The sequence below is a fragment of the Nannobrachium achirus genome (genome assembly GCF_963921795.1).
Source record: "Nannobrachium achirus genome assembly, chromosome: 11".
Classification (NCBI taxonomy): Eukaryota; Metazoa; Chordata; class Actinopteri; order Myctophiformes; family Myctophidae; genus Nannobrachium; species Nannobrachium achirus.
This window is the reverse complement of record NC_137820.1, coordinates 31,567,859-31,589,187: the sequence shown is the minus strand read 5'-3', so window position 1 is coordinate 31,589,187 and position 21,329 is coordinate 31,567,859. Positions and strand designations below refer to the sequence as shown.

At 45.8% G+C, this 21,329-nt stretch overlaps 1 protein-coding gene across 1 annotated transcript in view; it reads right to left on the bottom strand.

Moving 5' to 3' along the window:
* dusp8a (dual specificity phosphatase 8a) overlaps positions 1-21,329 on the bottom strand; it is a gene marked incomplete at its 3' end in the record, with an annotated part of 121,930 nt that overhangs the window by 54,347 nt on the left and 46,254 nt on the right. The window contains 1 exon segment of the mRNA XM_080736377.1: positions 10,292-10,430. Within this exon segment, the coding sequence (XP_080592503.1) occupies positions 10,292-10,430 (139 nt within the window).

Sequence of the window (21,329 nt, the reverse complement as noted above, 5' to 3'; positions counted from 1 at the left end):
GAGTAGTGAGTACATCTACTCAAATACTAAAGTACAGTTTTCAGGTGGTTCCAGGAAACGGATCATCTCCATATTTTAACCCATTAGAATGGGTACATATTATTGTGTAGTATTATTTTATGCTTTAACTATTGAAAAATAGCAGATCGACAAGCTCACAGCGTGGCACCGAGTGCCGCGCTGCGAGCTTGTAGATCTGCTATTTTTGAAAAATGGTGAAAATTTGAATTTTGACCTGATTGATTCTATGTCTTTTGAATCCTTCTATGTTTTTTTTTGTCAGCAATCTGGCCAGCCATGGTCAAAGAAAAGGTCCTTTTCACTTAACTGGAGCTCAGTTAGTCTGTTCTTGAGAGACTACTATGTCAGTGGTTCTCATGTGAAGGACCCCCAAAATGATATTTATATGGCCACAGACCCCCATCTCAAAATATTTAGTTCCAGGGACCCCCCAGAAGCAAAATTTGAGTTACAAACGTTCGCTTTGAAAATACATATATTCAAAGATTTGCACACATTTTCATGACTTTTGAAAATGTTCAACATTTACTGTGAGCTTGTAGATCTGCTATTTTTCAATAGCTAAAGCATTCAATAATTCTAGGCCTAAATGCTTAAAAGCGTACGTGTGGGTCTGTGCTCGTACTTGTTCAAAGGCCAGAAAGTGGTTCAACGAGCGAGTGATTGAGTGATGAGGAAAAGAGAGAGGGGTGTGTGTTTGTGTGTTTTCTTCATCTCCTAATACCTGGAATCATTGTGTCATCACCTCATCAACTTCTGTGTGTGTGTGTCACAGTGTGCGTGTTGCTCTTTTATTGTTTTCATTGCCGGTGGTTGACATACTGACAGCGTGAGACACATCAGGGTTAGCGTGCTGCTACAGCAGTGCAGCTTTTTAAACGTTTTTTCCTGTATTTGTGCCAGGAACCTCCAAGAAGCAAAGATTTGAGTAAAGAAAAAGACACATGCACACATTTTCAACAGCAGATCTACAAGCACTGCAATGGTAAAATCTTCAGTTGAGCTACGTTGTGTGGATTTGACCACCAGTGAAAAGCTATCGATCTACATGTATGTGAGCCATGGATTTTACTTTTCCCTGTAAATTGGTAAATGGACTGCATTTATGTAGCGCAATGTATTTCACATTCACCCATTCACACACCGATGGCGGAGGAAACCATGCAAGGCACCAACCTGCTCATCAGGAGCCGTTAGGCCTCTAGATGGGTCATCTCTCCTCCACTCACCTGTCAACCCATTCTCATCCACTCTCTCTGTCTCTCTCTCTCTCTCTCTCTCTGTCTCTCTCTCTCTCTGTCTCTCTGTAGCTCTCTCTCTCTCTCTCTCTCTCTCTCTCTCTCTCTCTGTGTCTCTCTCTCTCTCTCTCTCTCTCTCTGACCCGGTGGCGTACAGCTTCAGTAATCCTGGGAAAAATACTGGCAGATGGTGCACGATTAAGAGCAGCCAGCGCACATCTGCAAACTGCACGTGCACGCGTGCACACATACACTCGTGCAAACCGGCGTCGCTTCCTCTCGATCTATCAATTCTCTTTTACTCGATAATTTAAGAGACCAGAATATTTCCTGTTTCCTCCCAAGCCAGTTGTTTCCCCTTTTATGATGCAAATTATTACTTTTTTGTCCGCTTCCTGTCAAAACATTTGTCCATCCTCTCTCTCTCTCTCTCTCTCATCTGCAGATCACATGCATATGGAACGGCGCTGCCTGAACAATGATTTTCTGTTCTGTTCGGTCTTGTCGCGTTTCGCCAACGGCGCTGACTAATCAACAACTGCCAATCCGACACGACACCAAAGATGACATTACACACTTGGAACCGGCCTAATGTCTGTTCCTTATTGTTGACGTTTGTCTGTACAAAGAAGTGTTATTTCAGAGCAAAGCCTTGTACTGTGTTTTATGAATTTTCTTTTGATGACGTCCGAACATATCAAATCAACATCGCTACTACACTGCTGTTGTTTTTGAGCATGTTATGCAGGCTTGTTGTGTGCAGCAGACAGGCTGCAGGCTGGTGGGAAACCACGCTAAAAGTCACTGACATCACCGTGCACTGGGGACGCAGCTGGCTCCCGACCCAGCTCAGTTCTACTGATGTTCTTCTGGCCCGTAAACACGCATGTTGTGCACGTGTGCACGCACGCGCACGCAGGTTCGTATTACTGCACTTGTGAGAACATCAACATTTTAGGACGCCGATTTGATGAATGGTGAGCCTTGAGCCGAAAGATTGCAGATCTACAAGCTCACAACGCGTCGCGCTAGCTATATCAGGCACAACTCTTATCTCTAATACATAAACCTAAACTCCTAAATGTCTGATCTTAACACTATTCCTAATCCAGAATCTTTTAAATAATCGTAAACAGTACAACAGTATCTAAAAAAAAAGTAAATCTACCATTTTTCTCCTTGTGAGGACCAGGAAAATGCTCCTCACCACATCTAGCTCTCGTATTCTACTACAGTGGTTCTCAACCTGTGGGGGTCCCCAGATGATTAACTCAATGTGAAACATTGTTTTCTCACTCAACAGTAAACAAACCAACATAAAGTTTAAGCGTATAGAGGGTATCTGCACATTTCTAAAGTGACAATTTAATACCTCTAAAATGACTCTAAAATTTTGGGAGTCACAACCTGAAAAGGTTGAGAACCACTGTTCTACTATACGTATAATTGTGGGGGGACATTTGGTCCTTGCAAATATAGAACACTCACACACACACACACACACACACACACACACACACACACACACACACACACACACACACACACACACACACACACACACACACACACACACACACACACACACACACACAGGATCTCTGAAAAAGGCAGCATGCGTCATGCAGTCCCCAGTGCTCCGGCTCGGTGAGGTCATCTCGGTGGTAAAAATATGGCAGTCCTCAGTTGGGACGCGGACGGTTCCCACGAGCACTTTCACACACAGCCAGTCCAAAGTAAGAGTGCAACGCAAGAACTAGAAAGATGCATTTCTGGGAAATTGCAACTAGTGTGCATTCCGTCATGTGAGTCAGAGTCACACTTGCAAATGAACTCTGTCTCAACATTTGAATTTTCCCCATTCAAGTCAAATGTATTCTGAGTCTGAGTTACTAGGGCCCAAGGTGGAGGGGCCCTAATTATTTTATATTTTAGCTATTGAAAAATAGCAGATCTACAAGCTCACAGCGCGGGCACCGAGTGCTTGTAGATCTGCGATTTTTTAAAAGTCGTGAAAATGTGTGCAAATGAATATATGTATTTTTTTAAGTGAACATTTGTAACTAAAATTTTGCTTCTGGGGGCTCCGTGGCCAAATACATATAATTTTGGGGGTCCTTCACATGAAAAGGTTTGAGCACCACTGACATAGAAACATACTTTTTCTGCAAATACTTTTTCACGATTTTTCAAAATAGCAGATCTACACGCTCGCAGAGTGCCGCGCTGCGAGCTTGTATATCTGCTATTTTTCAATAGTTAAAGCACAAAATAATGCGGAATTATGCGTTCCCAGTCTAAATGGGTTAACCCCCCTCCTCCCCCTATGAAGAACATTCATGGGGGCCCGCAATGAATCTTTGTACCCAGTGCCCAGAATTTGGTGCGACACCCCTGACCAGACCCATGTCCCTCTCCCTCTCTCTCTCTCTCTCTCTCTCTCTCTCTCTCTCTCTCTCTCATTCACAATAACAACGGGTCCCTCTATGACATCACCCACACTCACAGGAAGTAGTGGGCTTTCAGCCATTGATTGTTTGCCTTGAATGGAGAGAGAGAGAGAAACCCAAGTAGACCCATGCACACACCGCCCGCTCCGCTCTCTGACCCAGTGCTTTTAGATCAATAGGTTCTCACTGGTACAACACACACGCACAAACACATACACACGCACGCTATACGGATGCTTCTTGTCTAGTAGCGCGTGCGTGTGTCGAACTAATTTATTTAATCAATTATAAAATACGTTGTTTTTGACGTGAAGGCCATTCTACAAATGCCTTCTATAATCAGTAGTTCAAAAATAGCATATCGTTGTTATCGGGTAGAAAATACAAAACTGTTCGCTCTTGTATTTATAATTTTATAAATGATTTAAAATAGTGACAATGGCTGCATCTTCCTATAGATCTTCTATTTTCACTAGATTTGTGAAACAGGGCTTTACTTTACGAAAAAAAATACAAATTTGAAACTTGAAGATACAAGGTTTCTGAATCCCTTTCATGCCCATATATGGAGTTCCCTGATGTCATCAATATTAAGCCCATATCTTCGATTCCCGCCGGGGGACGCTGTGGGTGTGTTCTGTCCTCCGCATCATCAGCGCCCACACCCTAGGTGGGGTTGGCGAAAGGGCCTTTCTGTGTGGAGTTTGCATGTTCTCCCTGTGTATCCTAGGGTAGATACCCTCACAAAAACTTGCAGTAATCCTGGTCTCTATAATGTCTCCCCCTGGCCAGCCGGGGCGCCTGATGGAGGGGAAAGGAACTGGTTGGAATAACGTGTTCCTTCCACACGCTACGTCCATACCGGGGAAATCCCCCCTATCAGGTGAAGAGAAACAACTTGGACTACTCATGCATTGAAGGAAGCATGAGGTCAGTCCATTGTCTCCCCAGGCGCGGCAGAGGGAGAGCAGAGCCCAGGATTACATAGCTTAGGTAATTGGCACTGGGTGAAAAAAATTGGTTACAAAATCATGGGATAAAAACTATAAAAAAATATATATATTAAGCACATATCTAACAGGACTGGGAATGCCTATACATAGAGATGTCTGTAGAACCAGCCAGACAGATATGGGCTGTCTTGGCCATCTGTCTTGGCCATACTGTATATGGATTCTGTTAGTGTGGTATGTGGCCAATGTGGCCTCCATATATGGGCATTCCCATATGAAGTCCTGTTAGATACATGTATGGGCTTAATATTGATGACATCTGGGAACTCCATATATGGGCATGAAAGGGATTCTGTTACTGTTGTTCCCCTGACATCACGGTGAAGTCAGAGCATTATGTCAGAGGCCCGCAGTGAATCCTTGTACCCAGGGCCCAGAATTTGGTTCGACACCCCTGTCTGCAGACAGTGAGGCCAAGTGTGGTTGTTATGTTGTTATTCCTTGTAATTCACCCCATTTAAGGATGCTTGCCTTCTCATCATCCTCCAAACCTCCCCACGCGTATTTGTGCTTGTGTGTGAGTGTGAGTGTGTGTGTGTGTGCATGCGAGCGCAAGTGTGTGCACGTGAGCGCGTTTGTACGTATGTGTGTGTGGGCGTGTGTGTGTACTGTGTACGTCCGGTATGTGTCCTCTGTTTATGCGAGGCTAAAACAAGAGAGGGAACTTCAGAAATGAAGTCATCAAATTATTGGCTGAGTTGGGATATACGTACATGTGTGTGCGTGTGTGTGTGTGTGTGTGTGTGTGTGTGTGTGTGTGTGTGTGTGTGTGCAGCGCGTGTGTGTGTGTGTGTGTGTGTGTGTGTGTGTGTGTGTGTGTGTGTGTGTGTGTGTGTGTGTGTGTGTGTGTGTGTGTGTGTGTGTGTGCAGCGTGTGTGTGTGTGTGTGTGTGTGTGTGTGTGTGTGTATGAAGGTGTGTGGATTGGTGGAGGAGAGACAATGCAGTGAGACAGACAGACAGACAGACAGACAGACGGCAGTGTGAGGTGTGGGGGGGGGGGGGGGGGGGGTGGAGAGGGGCACATGCCACCAGACATCAGGTGGCCCAGCTGGCACACACACACACACACACACACACACACACACACACACACACACACACACACACACACACACACACACACACACACACACACACACACACACACACACACACACACACACACACAGCATGACCTCTGACCCCTGTGCCCGCCCGTGTGCCCGTTTCCTGCCTCCCCACTGTGTGGCCGAACTGCAGTACCGTCTGTCTGTCTGTCTGTCGCCCCCTGTATATAGTAAGAATAGTAAATATTCGCCCCTTCGATGTCCTATTGAACACAACGGAGCGCTCCCTACCTCTGGTTTAGCCAATCCAATACTTTTACTTCTACTCCACTACATCTCGGATCCAAATATTGTACTTTGACTCCACTACATTTATTTGAAAACTACTACTTTTCAGATTTTGAATTCCAGACTTTTACTTGTAACGCAGTATATCTACATTGCAGTTTTGATACTTTTACCTAAGTATAAAATGTGAGTATTTTTTTCCACCGCTGCCTGGAATCCATTCAAGGACCACTGGTGGTCCCCGGACCACTGGCTGAGAACCACTGCTACTGCTGTACACCACTGATTCCTTCACACATCTCTCTCTCTCTCTCTCTCTCTCTCTCTCTCTCTCTCTCTCTCTCTCTCTCTCTCTCTCCTCTCTCTCTCTCTCTCTCTCTCTCTCTCTCTCTCCTCTTTCATTCCCTCCCTCTGTTCTCATGGAGCCGTGTTGTCCTCCAGGCTCCTCTGTGTATCACGCATACAGCCAGACACGGTTCATTCACACATTTAATTATGATGCACGAATTCATATAGGCAATAACGCATGCATGCATGCAAGCATCGCAGACATGTACACGCACGCCTGCCCACCACCACGCCTACAGATAAGAAGACGTGCGCGCGCCTCATGCACGCGCGCGCCCGCGTCTGCCCGCGTCTGCCCGCGTCTGCGCCCACACACACACACACGCTCGCTTCCAGTGTATACGCACAGACAGTGACTAGTTAACTCCACTGACCCTGATAATAACACAACCAACCCAAACAACGGCCACTGCTATTGGCTGCCTGCGCTCTGGGAAACATCCTCTCTGCCACTGTTGTCGTGGAAACAAGCAGAAAAGCCGAAAGAGGGGAGGGGGGGGGGGGGGGGGGGGCGGCGACAGAAATGGAAGTAATGTGATTCCTCTGATTTCCTATTTTCTTATTTTTTTTGTCGAGGATATGTTGAGAGAGAGAGAGAGAGAGAGAGAGAGAGAAGAAAGAGAGAGATAAAGACAGGAAGGATGAGAGGAGAGAAAAAGCTGACGAGTGCTCTTTCATTAAGAAGGATGTCGTAGACTAATCGAAAAAGCTGAGTGCCGGAAAGTCCTCGCTTTCAAAGGGAGACCGTGTGCTTGTGCGAGATATAGTAGTAGTCGGGGACCCAGTCCTCAAAATGGGAGGGGACCTGTGATTTTCTGCCGTACTTTTTATTTCTGTTTTATCTATTAGTTTGGTCATTAAGGTCCACAGAATGAGAGGCCTGCTCTGCCGGAAACATCGCGAAAAAAAGTTATGGCCATTTGTATATTCACTGTCCCATTGACTCCACTAGAAATATAAAAAAAATAAAAAACATCTGCTTTAATTAGCATGTGAGGGGTCAAATTAGGGGTTCTTCATGTTTCTGAATCCATTGCAAGCATTTGTTTTGCATAAAAAACATTGCTTGGGTTACTTTTCGGCAGCGCAAAACTGTGAAAAGTGGAAAAAAAGTGATGACTCATCACTTTTGACTGTTTTGGGGGGTTGATATCTTGCCCAAGGAATGTTTTTCATGCAAAACAAATGCTTGCAATGGATTCAGAATCACGAAGGATCCCTAATTTGACCCCTCACATGCTAATTAAAGCAGACTTTTTTTCTTTTTTTAATATTTCTAGTGGAGTCAATGGGACAGTGAATATACAAATGGCCATAACTTTTTTTCGCGATGTTTCCGGCAGAGCAGGCCTCTCATTCTGTGGACCTTAATGACCAACCTAATAGATAAAACTGAAATAAAAAGTACGGCAGAAAATCACAGGTACCCCTCTTTTCTTTGAGCTTTTGGCCATGTGGGTCCTCGACTATAGGCTAAACATAAAAGAAAACAGCCGATCTACAAGCACACAACGCCTCGCGGTGCGAGGCGTTGTGTGCTTGTAGATCAGCTGTTTTCACTACTTTTGTGCCACGGCCTCGTGTGATGAAGCAGGGCTTTACTTTGCGAAAAGAACGTACACATTTGAAACTCGGAGATACGAGGTTTCTGCCCGACAGTGACGATATTTGTGTGTGTGAGTGTGTGTGTGTGTGTGTGTGTGTGTGTGTGTGTGTGTGTGTGTGTGTGTGTGTGTGTGTGTGTGTGTGTGTGTGTGTGTGCTGTATGTACAAACCTCATTAAACCGTAACTTTCCAGGATTCGAATTCAAAGGCATCAAAAGTAGCAGATCTCCAAGCTGGAAACGCGTAGCTTTGCACCGTGTTTCGGGCTTGCAGATCTGATTCTTTTGATGCTTTTTGTGTGGCACTATAGTATGATCAGGCAGGGCATTGATGGGGGGGCGCCCGTTGGCATAGCGGTCCAGGCGCATACCACATAGGCTCTGATGCCTAACAGCGTGTCACAGGTTTGAGTCCCGCTCCCAACGACTTTGCTGTGTGTCGCTCCCCATTTCCTGTCAGTCTGCTGTCCTATCAATAAAGGCATAAAAGCCCCAAAACAGATCTAAAAGAAATACACATCTCTGTGACTGAAGCTTATATGCTCTCTGTGGTGCCGAGGTGTCACTATGCCAAAAACACCTGATCTACAAGCTATAACGATGCGTTGTTAGCTTGTAGATCAGGTCTTTTTGCATATAGTGACACCTTCGTGCGAGGGAGCACAATAATTAAGCTTAATCGAGGGAGCCTGGGTTGCTTTGAGGCAATCCTCCTCCGTTTATAAGAGACTGGGAATGACTCACGGAAACACACTAATCTCACAGGAGGGGAGCGAGAGACATGGGGATGACAGGGAGAGAGAGAGAGAGAGAGAGAGAGAGAGAGAGAGAGAGAGAGAGAGAGAGAGAGAGAGAGAGAGAATCCTGACTGACTGGGACAGAGATTACGCTTTCGTCGCTGTCGGGCAGAAACCTCGTATCTCCAAGTTTCAAATGCGTACGTTCTTTCGCAAAGTAAAGCCCTGCTTCATCGTACAAGGCCGTCGCACAAAAGTAGTGAAAACAGCAGATCTACAAGCACACAACGCCTCGCGGTGCGAGGCGTTGTGTGCTTGTAGATCGGCTGTTTTCACTAGTTTAGATCATTTTTAAAATGATAAATGCAAAACGAACGGTTTTGGACATACAAGGTTTCCACCCGACAACGGCGCTTTGCTTTCTGTGCAGACAACATTATTAGGACAGATTCTTAAGCCTCTGCTATAGCGCTTGTGTTTGTGTGCATGTGAGCGTGTGAGCGCGCGCGCGCGCGCGCGCGCGTGCGTGCGTGCGTGCGTGCGTGCGTGCGTGCGTGCGTGTGTGTGTGTGTGTGTGCGTGTGTGTGTTTGTGTCTATGACAGAGAGAGAGGGAAGGGGTTATTAACCCTCTAACTAGGCATCTAGAGGACTCAATGATAACACTTAACATGCTTAATGGCCGCTATGACAAGTCATTAACTGAGGGGGAAATAAGGCAGGATCCAATCTGTCATTTGTAGATCCTCTCTTCCCGCATGGGAAGATGCAACTGCAAGCTGTAAACCTAATTTTGTGCTCGTTTGCCTGCCGGTGTCGGGCTCAGCAGATCTACAAGCTCACGACACGTCACGGACGTGACGCGTGTAGCTATTTACGACATGCAAAATAAAACAAATTGCAGCTTTAAAATGTAATTTCACTCGGGTCGGTTTCAGAGAAAGGCTCGAGTGAGTCAGTCTAATAAGAGAGATAGATCAAAGAGGCTGCTTTGTATGAAAACAGCATTCTTTCATATCTCATCTGTTTTTATATAGAGAGTAATAAAACTGAATTTGAAGGCAGAGTTCGTCTAATCAATTCAAGCAAAGTACTGTTAAAAGAGATGCTGAAAAACATCCAAAAGACACGCACATCCCAAACCTACTAGGCTGGGTGCTGGACCAAAAAAACCAAACAGTAACAGTATTTAAGAATGAAAACAGTCCACTCCACACATCAGTTGTTGCTCCCAAAGGTACGTTTTCGAGCTGACCGGGCCTCTTCCTCAGACCTTGACCTTAACAAGTATAGTTGTTATGCAACAATCATTAAGGGATTGTTGTGGGTAATGCACGACAGTGACATCTGCTGGCCACAAGGTGTCACGACCATGACACACACACTTGCGCAGCCGCGCACACGCACTCGCACACACGCACGCACACACACACGCACACGCACACACACACACACACACACACACACACACACACACACACACACACACACACACACACACACACACACACACACACACACACACACACACACACACACGGTCTTACCGGTGAGCAGGGACACCCTGTGGAAGGTCCCCTCCAGCTTGCCCATCAGGATGTGCAGGAAGCCGTCCTTGGACAGGTTGGACGCCTCCTTGGAGCTCTGGTCGTACACCACCACCTCCTGCTTCCTGCCCCACTCCACCTGCACACAACCAGGGATGGAAGAATAAGCATTCGAATGTTTTACGTAACCCATTTAGGCCTAGAATTATTGAATGCTTTATAACCAGTGAAAAATAGCAGATATACAAGCTCACAGCGAGCTTGTATATCTGTTATCAAATAGTTTAAGTTACTTTACGCCACTGCACACAGCGCAGAGAGAGAGAGAGAGAGAGAGAGAGAGAGAGAGAGAGAGAGACATGCTCATATCGGATACCACTGGAATGCGGAGGAGCTATGCTATAAACCAGGAAACTAGTAAACCAAATATATAATTTACCGGCATACTGTTACTGTATGAGGAAGAATAAATAAATAACAATGGGCGCACGGCAATGCTGAGCACAATGCAGTAAAAGTCAATGATTCTCAATGGGTTCTTTTTTTTCCATTCAGTTCGATATGGTTGCTGTCGAGCAGAAACCCTTCTTATCTCTGTATTCAAACTATTTAGGCCTAAAATTATTGAATGCTTTAACCAGTGAAGAATAGCAGATATACAAGCTCGGTGCCGCGCTGCGAGCTTGTAGATCTGCTATTTTGAAAAATCGTGAAAATGTGTGCAAATCTTTGAATATTATGTATTTTCAAAGCGAACGTTTGTAACTCAAATTTTGCTTCTGGGGGGTCCCTGGAACTAAATATGTTGAGATGGGGGTCCGTGGCCAAATAAATATCATTTTGGGGGTCCTTCACATGAAAAGGTTTGAGAACCACTGACATGGTAGTCTCTCAAGAACAGGCTAACTGAGCTCAGTTAAGTGAAAATGACCTTTTAGTTGACGATGGCTGGTCAGATTGCTGACATAGAAACATAGGTTTTTCAAAAAACCTTAGAAGGATTCAAAAGACACTTATAGAATCAAGTCAAAATTCTAATTTTCACAATAAAAAAAAAATAGCAGATCTACAACTTGCAGCGCGGCACTCGGTGCCACGCTGTGAGCTTGTATATCTGCTAGTTTTCAATAGTTTAAAGCATAAAATAATGATACACAATAATGTGTACCCGTAAATGAACACCCTGCTCAATCACACCACAGCGTCACACCAAAGCAGAAAAAGCTCAAAACGCGCCGCTTGTAGATCTGCTACTTTTGACGCTTTTTGAATTTGAATCCCGAAAAGTAACAGTTTTGGACACCATATGTGGTTTCCACCCGACAGAGAGCATATCGTCGTTGTCGTGCAGAAACCTTGTATCTCCAAGTTTCAAATGTGATTTTTTTTTTGTAAAAATAAAGCCCTGCTTCATTTGTTGCACAAAACTAGTGAAAACAGTAGATCTACAAGCACACAGGGAGGTGTTGTGTGCTTGTAGAAATCTGCCATTTGCGGAATTTCTCCAAAGATCCGCACACACATCTGCAGCTAGAAGGTCTTCATGGGTTCAATTCCCGCCGGAGACGCTGGGGGCGTGTTCTGTCCTCCGCGTCATCAGCGCCCACACCCTAGGTGGGGTCGGCGAAAGGGCCTTTCTGTGTGGAGTTTGCATGTTCTCCCCGTGTCTCCTAGGGTAGGGACAGTAATCCTGGTCTCTATACTGCCTAACCCTGGCCAGGGGCGGGGCGCCTGATGGAGGGGAAAAGGAACTGGTTGGAATAACGTCTTTCTTCCACACGTTACGTCCAACCGGAGAAAAACTCCCCCATGTCAGGTGAAAAGAATCGACTTGGACTCCTCATGCATAGAAGGAAGTGTGAGGTCAGTCCGTTGCTCTCCCTAGAGGGAGTGTAGCGCCCAGGATTACATTAGATAATTGACACCGGGTGAAAAATGGGTTACAAATTGTGGTATAAAGATTTAAGAATTGGAAGTAAAAGTACTGAAAATTGGAAATACCAAAAAAAGTACAGTACTTGAGACCTCTGGAACCATATGGGTGCTTCCTAACACAGAAGTCATAAATAAACCTCAGCATCATTATTTAACCAGAAGGAAATACAGCGACTGATGACCTGCAGGTCCAACTCATTGTTTTTTATCTGTTGTGCAATATAACAACTTCCAGAGAGGTGGCTCGTACAAGAGATAAGAAAAACACTCCGATCATTAAAAGCAAGCATAAATGTCTCCATCACGCTGGGTGCGTGCGTGTTTGTGTGCATTCATCGACGCACGATAGTGCTGCAGTTTGTGCACTGTCAGAAGGTGTCAGCGAGGAATGGAATGGGAAGCGATTTGAGCATGCGCCTTTGTGTGTGCGTGTGTGTGTGTGTGTGTGTGCGTGTGTGAGTGAGTGTGTATTTGGGAAGAGCGTGCACGTGTGCCTGCAACGCTCTGGCAGCAGTTGGTTCTCCATGTTGTCAGGCAGGCTTTGGTCACGTGACCAAAAGCCCAAGGCAGCCACTGACTGCAGCAGCCGTGAATCACACCATCACTGGACCAGACACAGGAGAGGAGAGGAGAGGAGAGGAGAGGAGAGGAGAGGAGAGGAGAGGAGAGGAGAGGAGAGGAGAGGAGAGGAGAGGAGAGGAGAGGAGAGGAGAGGAGAGGAGAGGGGGTACTCTGAGAGAGAAAGACAAATGGAGCATCTCTTTGTTTACATTATATCGTCGTTGTCGGGTGGACAACCTCGTATGTCCAAAGCCGTTCGTTTTGTATTTATCATTTGAGAAATGATTTAAAACTGGTGAAAATAGCCGATCTACAAGCACACAGATCGGCTATTTTCACTAGTCTTGTGCAAATTTGAAACTTTGGAGATACGAGGCTTATTATGCCCGACAGAGGCGATATATCGTCGTTGTCGGGTGAAAAACTTTTATGTCCAAAAGCGTTCGTTTTGCATTCATCATTTTAAAAATGATTTAAACACAACGCCTTGCACCGCGAGGCGTTGTGTGCTTGTAGATCGGCTATTTTCACTACTTTTGTGCGACGGCCTTGTACGATGAAGCAGGGCTTTACTTTGCGAAAGAACGTACACATTTGAAACTTGGAGATACGAGGTTTCTGCCCGACAGTGACGATATATAACTCCGTCCTCAACCCTTTCCCCTTTCACCATCTCTGCAGAAAGGTCTTCAATCAGCCTCTATAGCTGCAGGCCAGTGAGCCGTCTGGAGAGCCTTGCCTAGCATGGCGGGCAGCGCTCTGCTGCACTGCAATGACACGCAGTGTTGAGCACTGGGGGTGCCTGTGGGGCGGCATAGCTCAGGGGTAGAGAAACCGTTATTAGAGCACGAAGGGTTCCTGAAGGGTTCCCAGTTCGAATCCGGGCTCCCCCTGAGTTCATGTCGAAGAGTCCTTGAGCAAGACTCTGAACCCCTAATTGCTACCGGTGAGCAGGTTGGAGCCTTGCATGGTTTCCTCCGCCACCGGTGTATGAATGTGTGCGTGAATGGGTGAATGTAAAGCACAATCTATGTAAAGCGCTTTGGATAAAAGCGCTATATAAATGCACCATTTACCGCGTGCGTGTGTGCGTGTGCATGCATGTGTTTGTGGCGATTGATTGATTAATTGAAGACTTTATTAGAAGTTTGCATAGAAAAAGGTACAGTTTCATGACGGTATACATTTCACTGGTACAAGGTCAACTAAAAGGAGATCCTAGGAAAGCACTTGGCTTATTTACACAGGAAACCATTGAAGTATCTCATATAACATTGACTGACAGACGGATAGAACACAGTACTATGCAGTAGATATATCAGGCGAAAATAAAATAAAAAATCGAACCTCTGTTCGAAGTGGAGCTGTGTGTGTGTGTGTGTGTGTGTGTGTGTGTGTGTGTGTGTGTGTGTGTGTGTGTGTGTGTGTGTGTGTGTGTGTGTGTGTGTGTGTGTGTGTGTGTGTGTATTGCAGTTGAAAACAGCGCCCTCCCTTAACATGTGTGGTCATAAAAGGTACTACACCACAGGCTTGAGGCTACATACAGACAGACCCACATACAAACATACATACCTACACACACGGCCACGTATAGGGAGCTTGTGTTCCACACAGCTCCAAAAAGAGACAAAAAAAACTATATACAGTAGGTAAATACAAAGAAGGGTCAGGGGAGGGTAAGGCTGGGCTAGGTTTGTTATTGCCAGTTGCGAACGGCTGCTGCCTGTAAGTGGTTTTTCAGGGCGATTTTAAAGGATGCTAGGGAACCACACTCCTTTAAGGCCTTCGGTAAGGCATTCCACATTTTGGTGGTATAGCAGAAGAACGAGTTTGACCCTTTGTTTGAGTTGACTCTGGGTTGAACGTGATCTGTGGCGCTGCCTCTGGTGTTGTAACTGTGGACGTCCTTAACGTTTATAAAGTATTTTGCCAGGTACATGGGTATCTTAGTGGTGTAGTGTATCTTGTACACCAGGCCCATTGCAAGTTGCTGCAATGGGCCTGCAAGTTGCTGCACGTTACCCTACTTACTGTGCCCTGTGTGGTGTACATTGTGTACAGTATGTCTTTGTGTCTCATTGTGTTTCCGCTTAACAAAGCAGCTGCAGCGTCTCAGAGTGGCTTTGGCACAGAGCCAGGCAGGTGACAAGGACAAGGTCACCACGCCGCATGGGACGCTCAGCGATGAGCGGCTCTCAAACGCATCCAGAGGCGTCAATTGGGTATAGCAGGGGTATGCAGCTGCCATACCCTGGGTCCAGGGGGGGAAATTAAAGTTACTTTTAAATATAAATCCATGAATGTCTCTTTGTCTATCTGTGCTGGTTATTATGTTATAAAATACAGTAAAATAACTACAAATGCAAAATTTTACAAAATGGTCACTTCAACAAGGTATATATTCTCCACATTTTTATTCATCTTGACAGAATGGTATATTCCCAGGTTCCGCAGGTCAGCTGCACAGGTGCAATGCATTATTGTTAATTGTGGCACGTTTACTAACATGCCAAGTTTAGCTGCACTTGAACAACCGTTCCAGGCTGCCATATCCATCCCAAGAAAACGTAGAAACGAGGGGAAAAAAAGAAAATGTACTTCTTAAAATAAATGAATCGTGCCTGTTGATAAGGTATGGCAACATGACTGGTGTCTTGAACGCGTGCCTTCGCGCGCGTTCAAGACACCAGTCATGTTGCCATACCTTAGCTTTTTCTGAACTGACGCTACTGAACGCATTCAAACACACTGTCGTTGCCTTCTGCTTCCTGGGTACCGAATGTATTAAAGCTGTTTAAGCGTAATAATTTTCATTATTCATGGTGAGAAATAAAACGATGCAGGGTAAAATAATCTGTCTTTACTTCTCTCTCCCCAAACCCATCTATTATTATTATATTGTTATCCAACGTTCTGCTAAGCAATCATGACGATGTTTGCGACCGAAGGTCGTTGCGACCGAAGGTCGTTGCGACCGAAGGTCGCAGTATACCATGAGAAATGTTGCAGCTTGTCTCCGTCTGTGTCAGTACAGGAAGTGATGTCACGTGACATCACGTGACATCACCTCATCAAAGATCAAACCCTGGATATCCATACTGTGTCAGTCAGTCAGTCAGTCAGTCAGTACACATTTTTACAGTCTATGAGTTGGTTCCCTTGTCACTGTGACATCACAGGTGACATCACCTATGTAAAAGGTGTCCCCCCCCCCCGACTTTCGGCACCTCCGCGCAGCCAATCACAAGCTTTCCCTGCCTTAACCGAGGTGCTTTTTGTGATACACTCGGACTGAAAGACCTGCAAAAAAGGGAGTTCCCATGAACCTCCACCCTGGGATAATAGCGACTTTAAGCTCGATGATTTTCAGGACGGCAACACCAGGCGGACTACGGCTGCTATGACGTAATCGCCGTAGCGATCAAAATGGTTAAGCAAAGGCTCGGCGGCGTTCCCACCAGGTTCCCACCCCTTTCACTGAACGCTTTGGTTCCCATGGCGACGCGTACACACAGCAGACGGAGTAGGCGCTACGTGTGAAGGGACCTTCTGCCGTAGTAGAGACGGCTGCGGCGACGGCAGGTTTATCTATCGAGCGCGGATCATTTCCGGTTACCGTTGTCATCTGCCATTGCCGTAGAGTTGCTTAAGGTCGCTAATGGCCACCCTGAAGATCCTAATGGCATCAGCACTATTCCTGGGGCCTGAGTGACATCCAGACGTCTGAACGCTTGCTGTTCAGACATACACTACACCACGCCACGCATAACATGAACGTACAACATTCCAGCTGACTCGTACAACAACGCGCTTTGCATTTCACAGTTGAAATCAAACTTCCTAGGGCGACGGTAAATATAGAGCTGGTTAATTAACCCCCGTATAGCTGGGAGTGGAGGGCGGATCGGGTGAGCAATGTGTCAAGATGCAGCGAGAGAGAGAGAGAGAGAGAGAGAGAAAGAGAGAGAGAGAGAGAGAGAGAGAGAGAGAGAGAGAGAGAGAGAGAGAGAGAGAGAGAGAGAAAATCGCTGGACTTACGTAGGATCATACACTAGGCGTCGTTAGGGCTGTCAGAGTACAGCAACTTGCAATGGGCCTGGTGTACAAGATACACTACACCACTAGATACCCATGTAACCTGGCAAAATGCTTTATAAACGTTAAGGATGTACACAGTTACAACACCAGAGGCAGTGCCACAGATCACGTTCAACCCAAAGTCAACTCAAACGAAGGGTCAAACTCGTTCTTCTGCTATACAACCAAAATGTGGAAGGCCCTACCGAAGGCCTTAAAGGAGTGTGGTTCCCTAGCATCCTTTAAAATCGCCCTGAAAAACCACTTACAGGCAGCAGCCGTTCGCAACTAGCAGTAACCAGCCTCCCCTGACCCTCCTTTGTATTTACCTACTGTATATATTTTTTGCACTGTTTATTTTATTTTTATTTACTTTTTTTTTTTACTATATCTACTGCATAGTACTGGGTTCTATCCGTCTGTCATTCAATTCAAATATGAGATACTTCAATGGTTTCCTATGGAAATAAACGTAGTCTTTTCTAGGATCTCCTTTTAGTTGACCTTGTACCAGTGAACTGTACCGTCATGAAACTGTACCTTTTTCTATGCAAACTTCTAATAAAGTCTTCAATCAATCAATCAATGATCATGACATTTTACATGCGAAGAAACATACACATTTGGAACTTGGAGATACAAGGTTTCTTCCCGACAGTGACGATATTTACACCCCCGTATTATGTTGGTGTGCCCATGGATTCTTGGGACATGAAAAGTGTGCCCATGCAGAAAAAAGGTTGAGAAACACTGCTTTAGTGTGGCTTTGCTGCACTGTTAAAAGGCCTGGCTGCGGATTGCGGAGCTGCACGCATGCCAGACTGCAGCAGCAGCAGCTATAGTCGCATGGAGCAGCATGCAGCCCTCCTTATACCTCTGCAGCACTCACTACAGCAGCAACGCAACACACTCCAACCACACACACACACACACACGCTGTGATGTGTCCCTGACGCATGCACACTGCAGGAGAGAGCAGGGGCGTAAATTGTGTATGGCAGGGGTATGCAGCTGCCATACCCTGGGTCCAGGTGGGAAAATAATAAAAGTTACTTTTAAATATAAACCCACGAATGTCTCTTATGTCTATCTTTGCTGGTTATTATGTTGTTAAATTACAGTAAAATAACTACAAATGCAAAATGTAACAAAATGGTCACTTTAACAAGGTATTAAAATTATATTCTCCACACTTGTATTCTCCCCATCTTGACAGAATGGTATATTCCCAGATTCCGCAGGTCAGCTGCACAGGTGCAATGCATTATTGTTAATTGTGGCACGTTTACTAACATGCCAAGTTTAGCTGCACGTGAACAACCATTCCAGGCTGCCATATCCAGCCCAAGAAACCGTAGAAACGGGTGAAAAATAGAATGTACTTCTTGAAATAAATGTATCACGCCTGTTGCTAAGGTATGGCAACATACCTTAGCTTTTTCTGAACTGACGCCACTGGGAGAGGAGAGGAGAGGAGAGGAGAGGAGAGGAGAGGAGAGGAGAGGAGAGGAGAGGCTGGCCAATGGCCATCCATCACGGCAGGTTGTAAACAAGGAGAAAGCATATTGTTGATCCTGTCCTCTATACGCAGATCCAGGGAGAGAGAGAAGTGAACACATACGTGTAGCAGTGTTGATTTCGTTGACTAAAACTATGACGAAAAATGTTTGTCGACTGCGTTTTTTTCACTGACGAAAACTAAATAAAAACTAAGCTGTGATGACTAAAACTAAGACTAAATATATTGACAATTTCGTCAACAAAATAAAAACTAGACTAAAACGTTAGGGAGGGACTAGTGGAGAAGAGAGTCATTTTATGTTTGGTTGCTCTCAGGTGTTTCTACAAGCTCGACGCGTTGTGAGCTTGTAGATCTGCTATTTTCAGCACACAACCAAGTGTAAAATCAGTCATTACGATGCCGTGAAGGGCTGCCAAAATACATTTCAGTTGACAAACTCAACAGTAGATTTAGTCGCCTAAAATCTTATGATATTTGGTCGACTAAAATTAGACTAAAACTAATACGTACTTTTCAGCGTATTTCAGGTTTATGACTAAAACTAAAAGACATAAGACAGAAACACAGAAGGCAGATGGTCAGGTTATGAGAGACAGTAGCTCTCTGTCCTACTGTCCAGAGGAAGTGATGGCAGGGTTTTCCCTGACCTCAGCAACAACACTGCACTGACCCATGGGACAAGGACACTGAGAGCTGTGCCACACCGCACAATATAATACTCCATAATGTACTTGGTGCTGTACTATGAGCTTGTGGATCTGCTATTTTTGGAAAATGGTGAAACTGTGTGCAAATCATTTTAAAGTGAACTCAAATCTTTGCTTCTGGGCCGTGAGGGTGTCCCTGGAACAACGCGTTTCGAAATGGGGGTCTGCGCGTCTGCGTGGCCAAATACATATAATTTGGGGGGTCTTTGACGTGAAAAGGTTTGAGAACCACTGATATAAAAGCATAAGTTTAAGGAGGCAGCGATCTACAAGCTCACAGCTCGGCACTCGGTGCTGCGCTGTGAGCTTGTATATCTGCTATTTTTCAATAGTTAATATTCATGGGGGGCCCGCAGTGAATCCTTGTACCCAGGGCCCAGAATTTGGTGTGACGCCCCTGGGAGCAGATGATGATGATGCTGCTGCCCAGCAGCTGATGTGCAGACGTCAGTCTCCGTCAGGAGGGCTGTGACACGTCCAGCTCAACGCCGTATAGATAGATAACACCACCACAGAACCAATGATGTCACTACTGACTGCTGCAGGCAGCTGCCACCGCACTGTGTGTGTGTGTGTGTGTGTGTGTGTGTGTGTGTGTGTGTGTGTGCGCGCGCGCGCGTGCGTGCGTGCGTGCGTGCGTGCGTGCGTGCGTGCGTGCGTGCGTGCGTGCGTGCGTGTGTGTGTGCGCGTGTGTGTGTGTGTGTGTGGGGGGGGGGGGACAGAAAACGCCTCGCAGCGCGAGGCCTTGTGAGCTTGTAGACCGGCTATTTTTGGCTAAAGTTCCCCGAATCTGGTTAAGAATCTGGCTAAAAAGGAGATTTTATTCTTTTCTTTCTATCACACAAAGATTTGGAGGACCCCCTGCAGTAACTCTGAGGACCCGACCCTAGGGGTCCCGGGCCCCCTGTTGAAGACCCTCTGATGTAGTACATGGGGTCAGAGGTGGTGTGTGTAGCGCTGGTGTGGTGTGTGAGCGAGGGGCGGGGGCGGGGCCGGATCAGGTGACCCCCGGGGTCACCGGAATGACCGCCGATGACCTCATGCTCATGCCGCAGCACATGTCACACAGGCATCAGTGTGGTGTCACCACCCTGTCCTCACCACACACACACACACACACGCACGCACGCACGCACGCACGCACGCACGCACGCACGCACGCACGCACGCATGTGAACCATATACTGTAAAAAAAAATATGGACGGTGCGAAGCCATTGGTTTCTATGCGGCGAAAATGGCGCTTTTTTTGTCCCTTGTATGGGTGTTGTCATCATTGTTTGAATGGGTACCCCAGGAATCATAAGGAATGCTATTGGCTGTCAACGGTAACGTGCAACCGCAGGGATACATGGGAGAATGTGGTCGGAGCCTCCCGCAGAAATACAGCACACGAAGAAGAACACAGCCGGCCGGTATCAGTTTAGTTGGCCGCGCCCCCCGCAACTTTATCCACAATTTTAATATAAATGGGACCATATTTGCACAAAACGCATATCATGGTAATTGAAAGGCAGTTTTTCACTAGTGACAGGAACCATAAAGTATGTATGACGATGTTTATTAAGGTTAGAAATTCAAAGAGGAAAATGAATGGGGTCCAGTGGAGAAAAATCTTTTTGGTACCTCGCGGGGGGGGGGGGGGAAACAGCGCATCTAGCGGCCAATCATGGGATCTTTCTCTTCCGGGAAAGCTTCATGAATAATCCAGCCAACAACACGCCTGGTGTGAACGCACACATGATGTTTGCCTACTTGTGAGGGACACATTTTTGAAAAAAATCCTGACAAATTGTGCAAGTATTTCAATATATTGACGCGATTCTATAAATGTCTCCTAAAATGTTTTTAAAAAACTCATGTTTCTCAAACCTGTCCATGTCAAGGTCCTCCAAAATTACAGGTATTTGGCCGCGGACCCCCATCTCAAGATATGTTGTTCCAGGGACAACTCAGAAGCAGAGATTTGAGTTGCCTGCTTGGACATCGACATTTTATTGTATTTATAATTTTTAAAATGATTTAAACTAGTGAAAACTGCCGATCTACAAGCACACAACGCCTCGCACCGCGAGGCATTGTGTGCTTGTAGATCGGCTGTTTTCACTACTTTTGTGTGACGGCCTTGTGTGATGAAGCAGTGCTTCACTTTGTGAAAAAAAATTACTAATTTGAAACTTGGAGATAAGAGGTTTCTGCCCGACAGTGACGATATATTTATCCATAACAAAACTAAA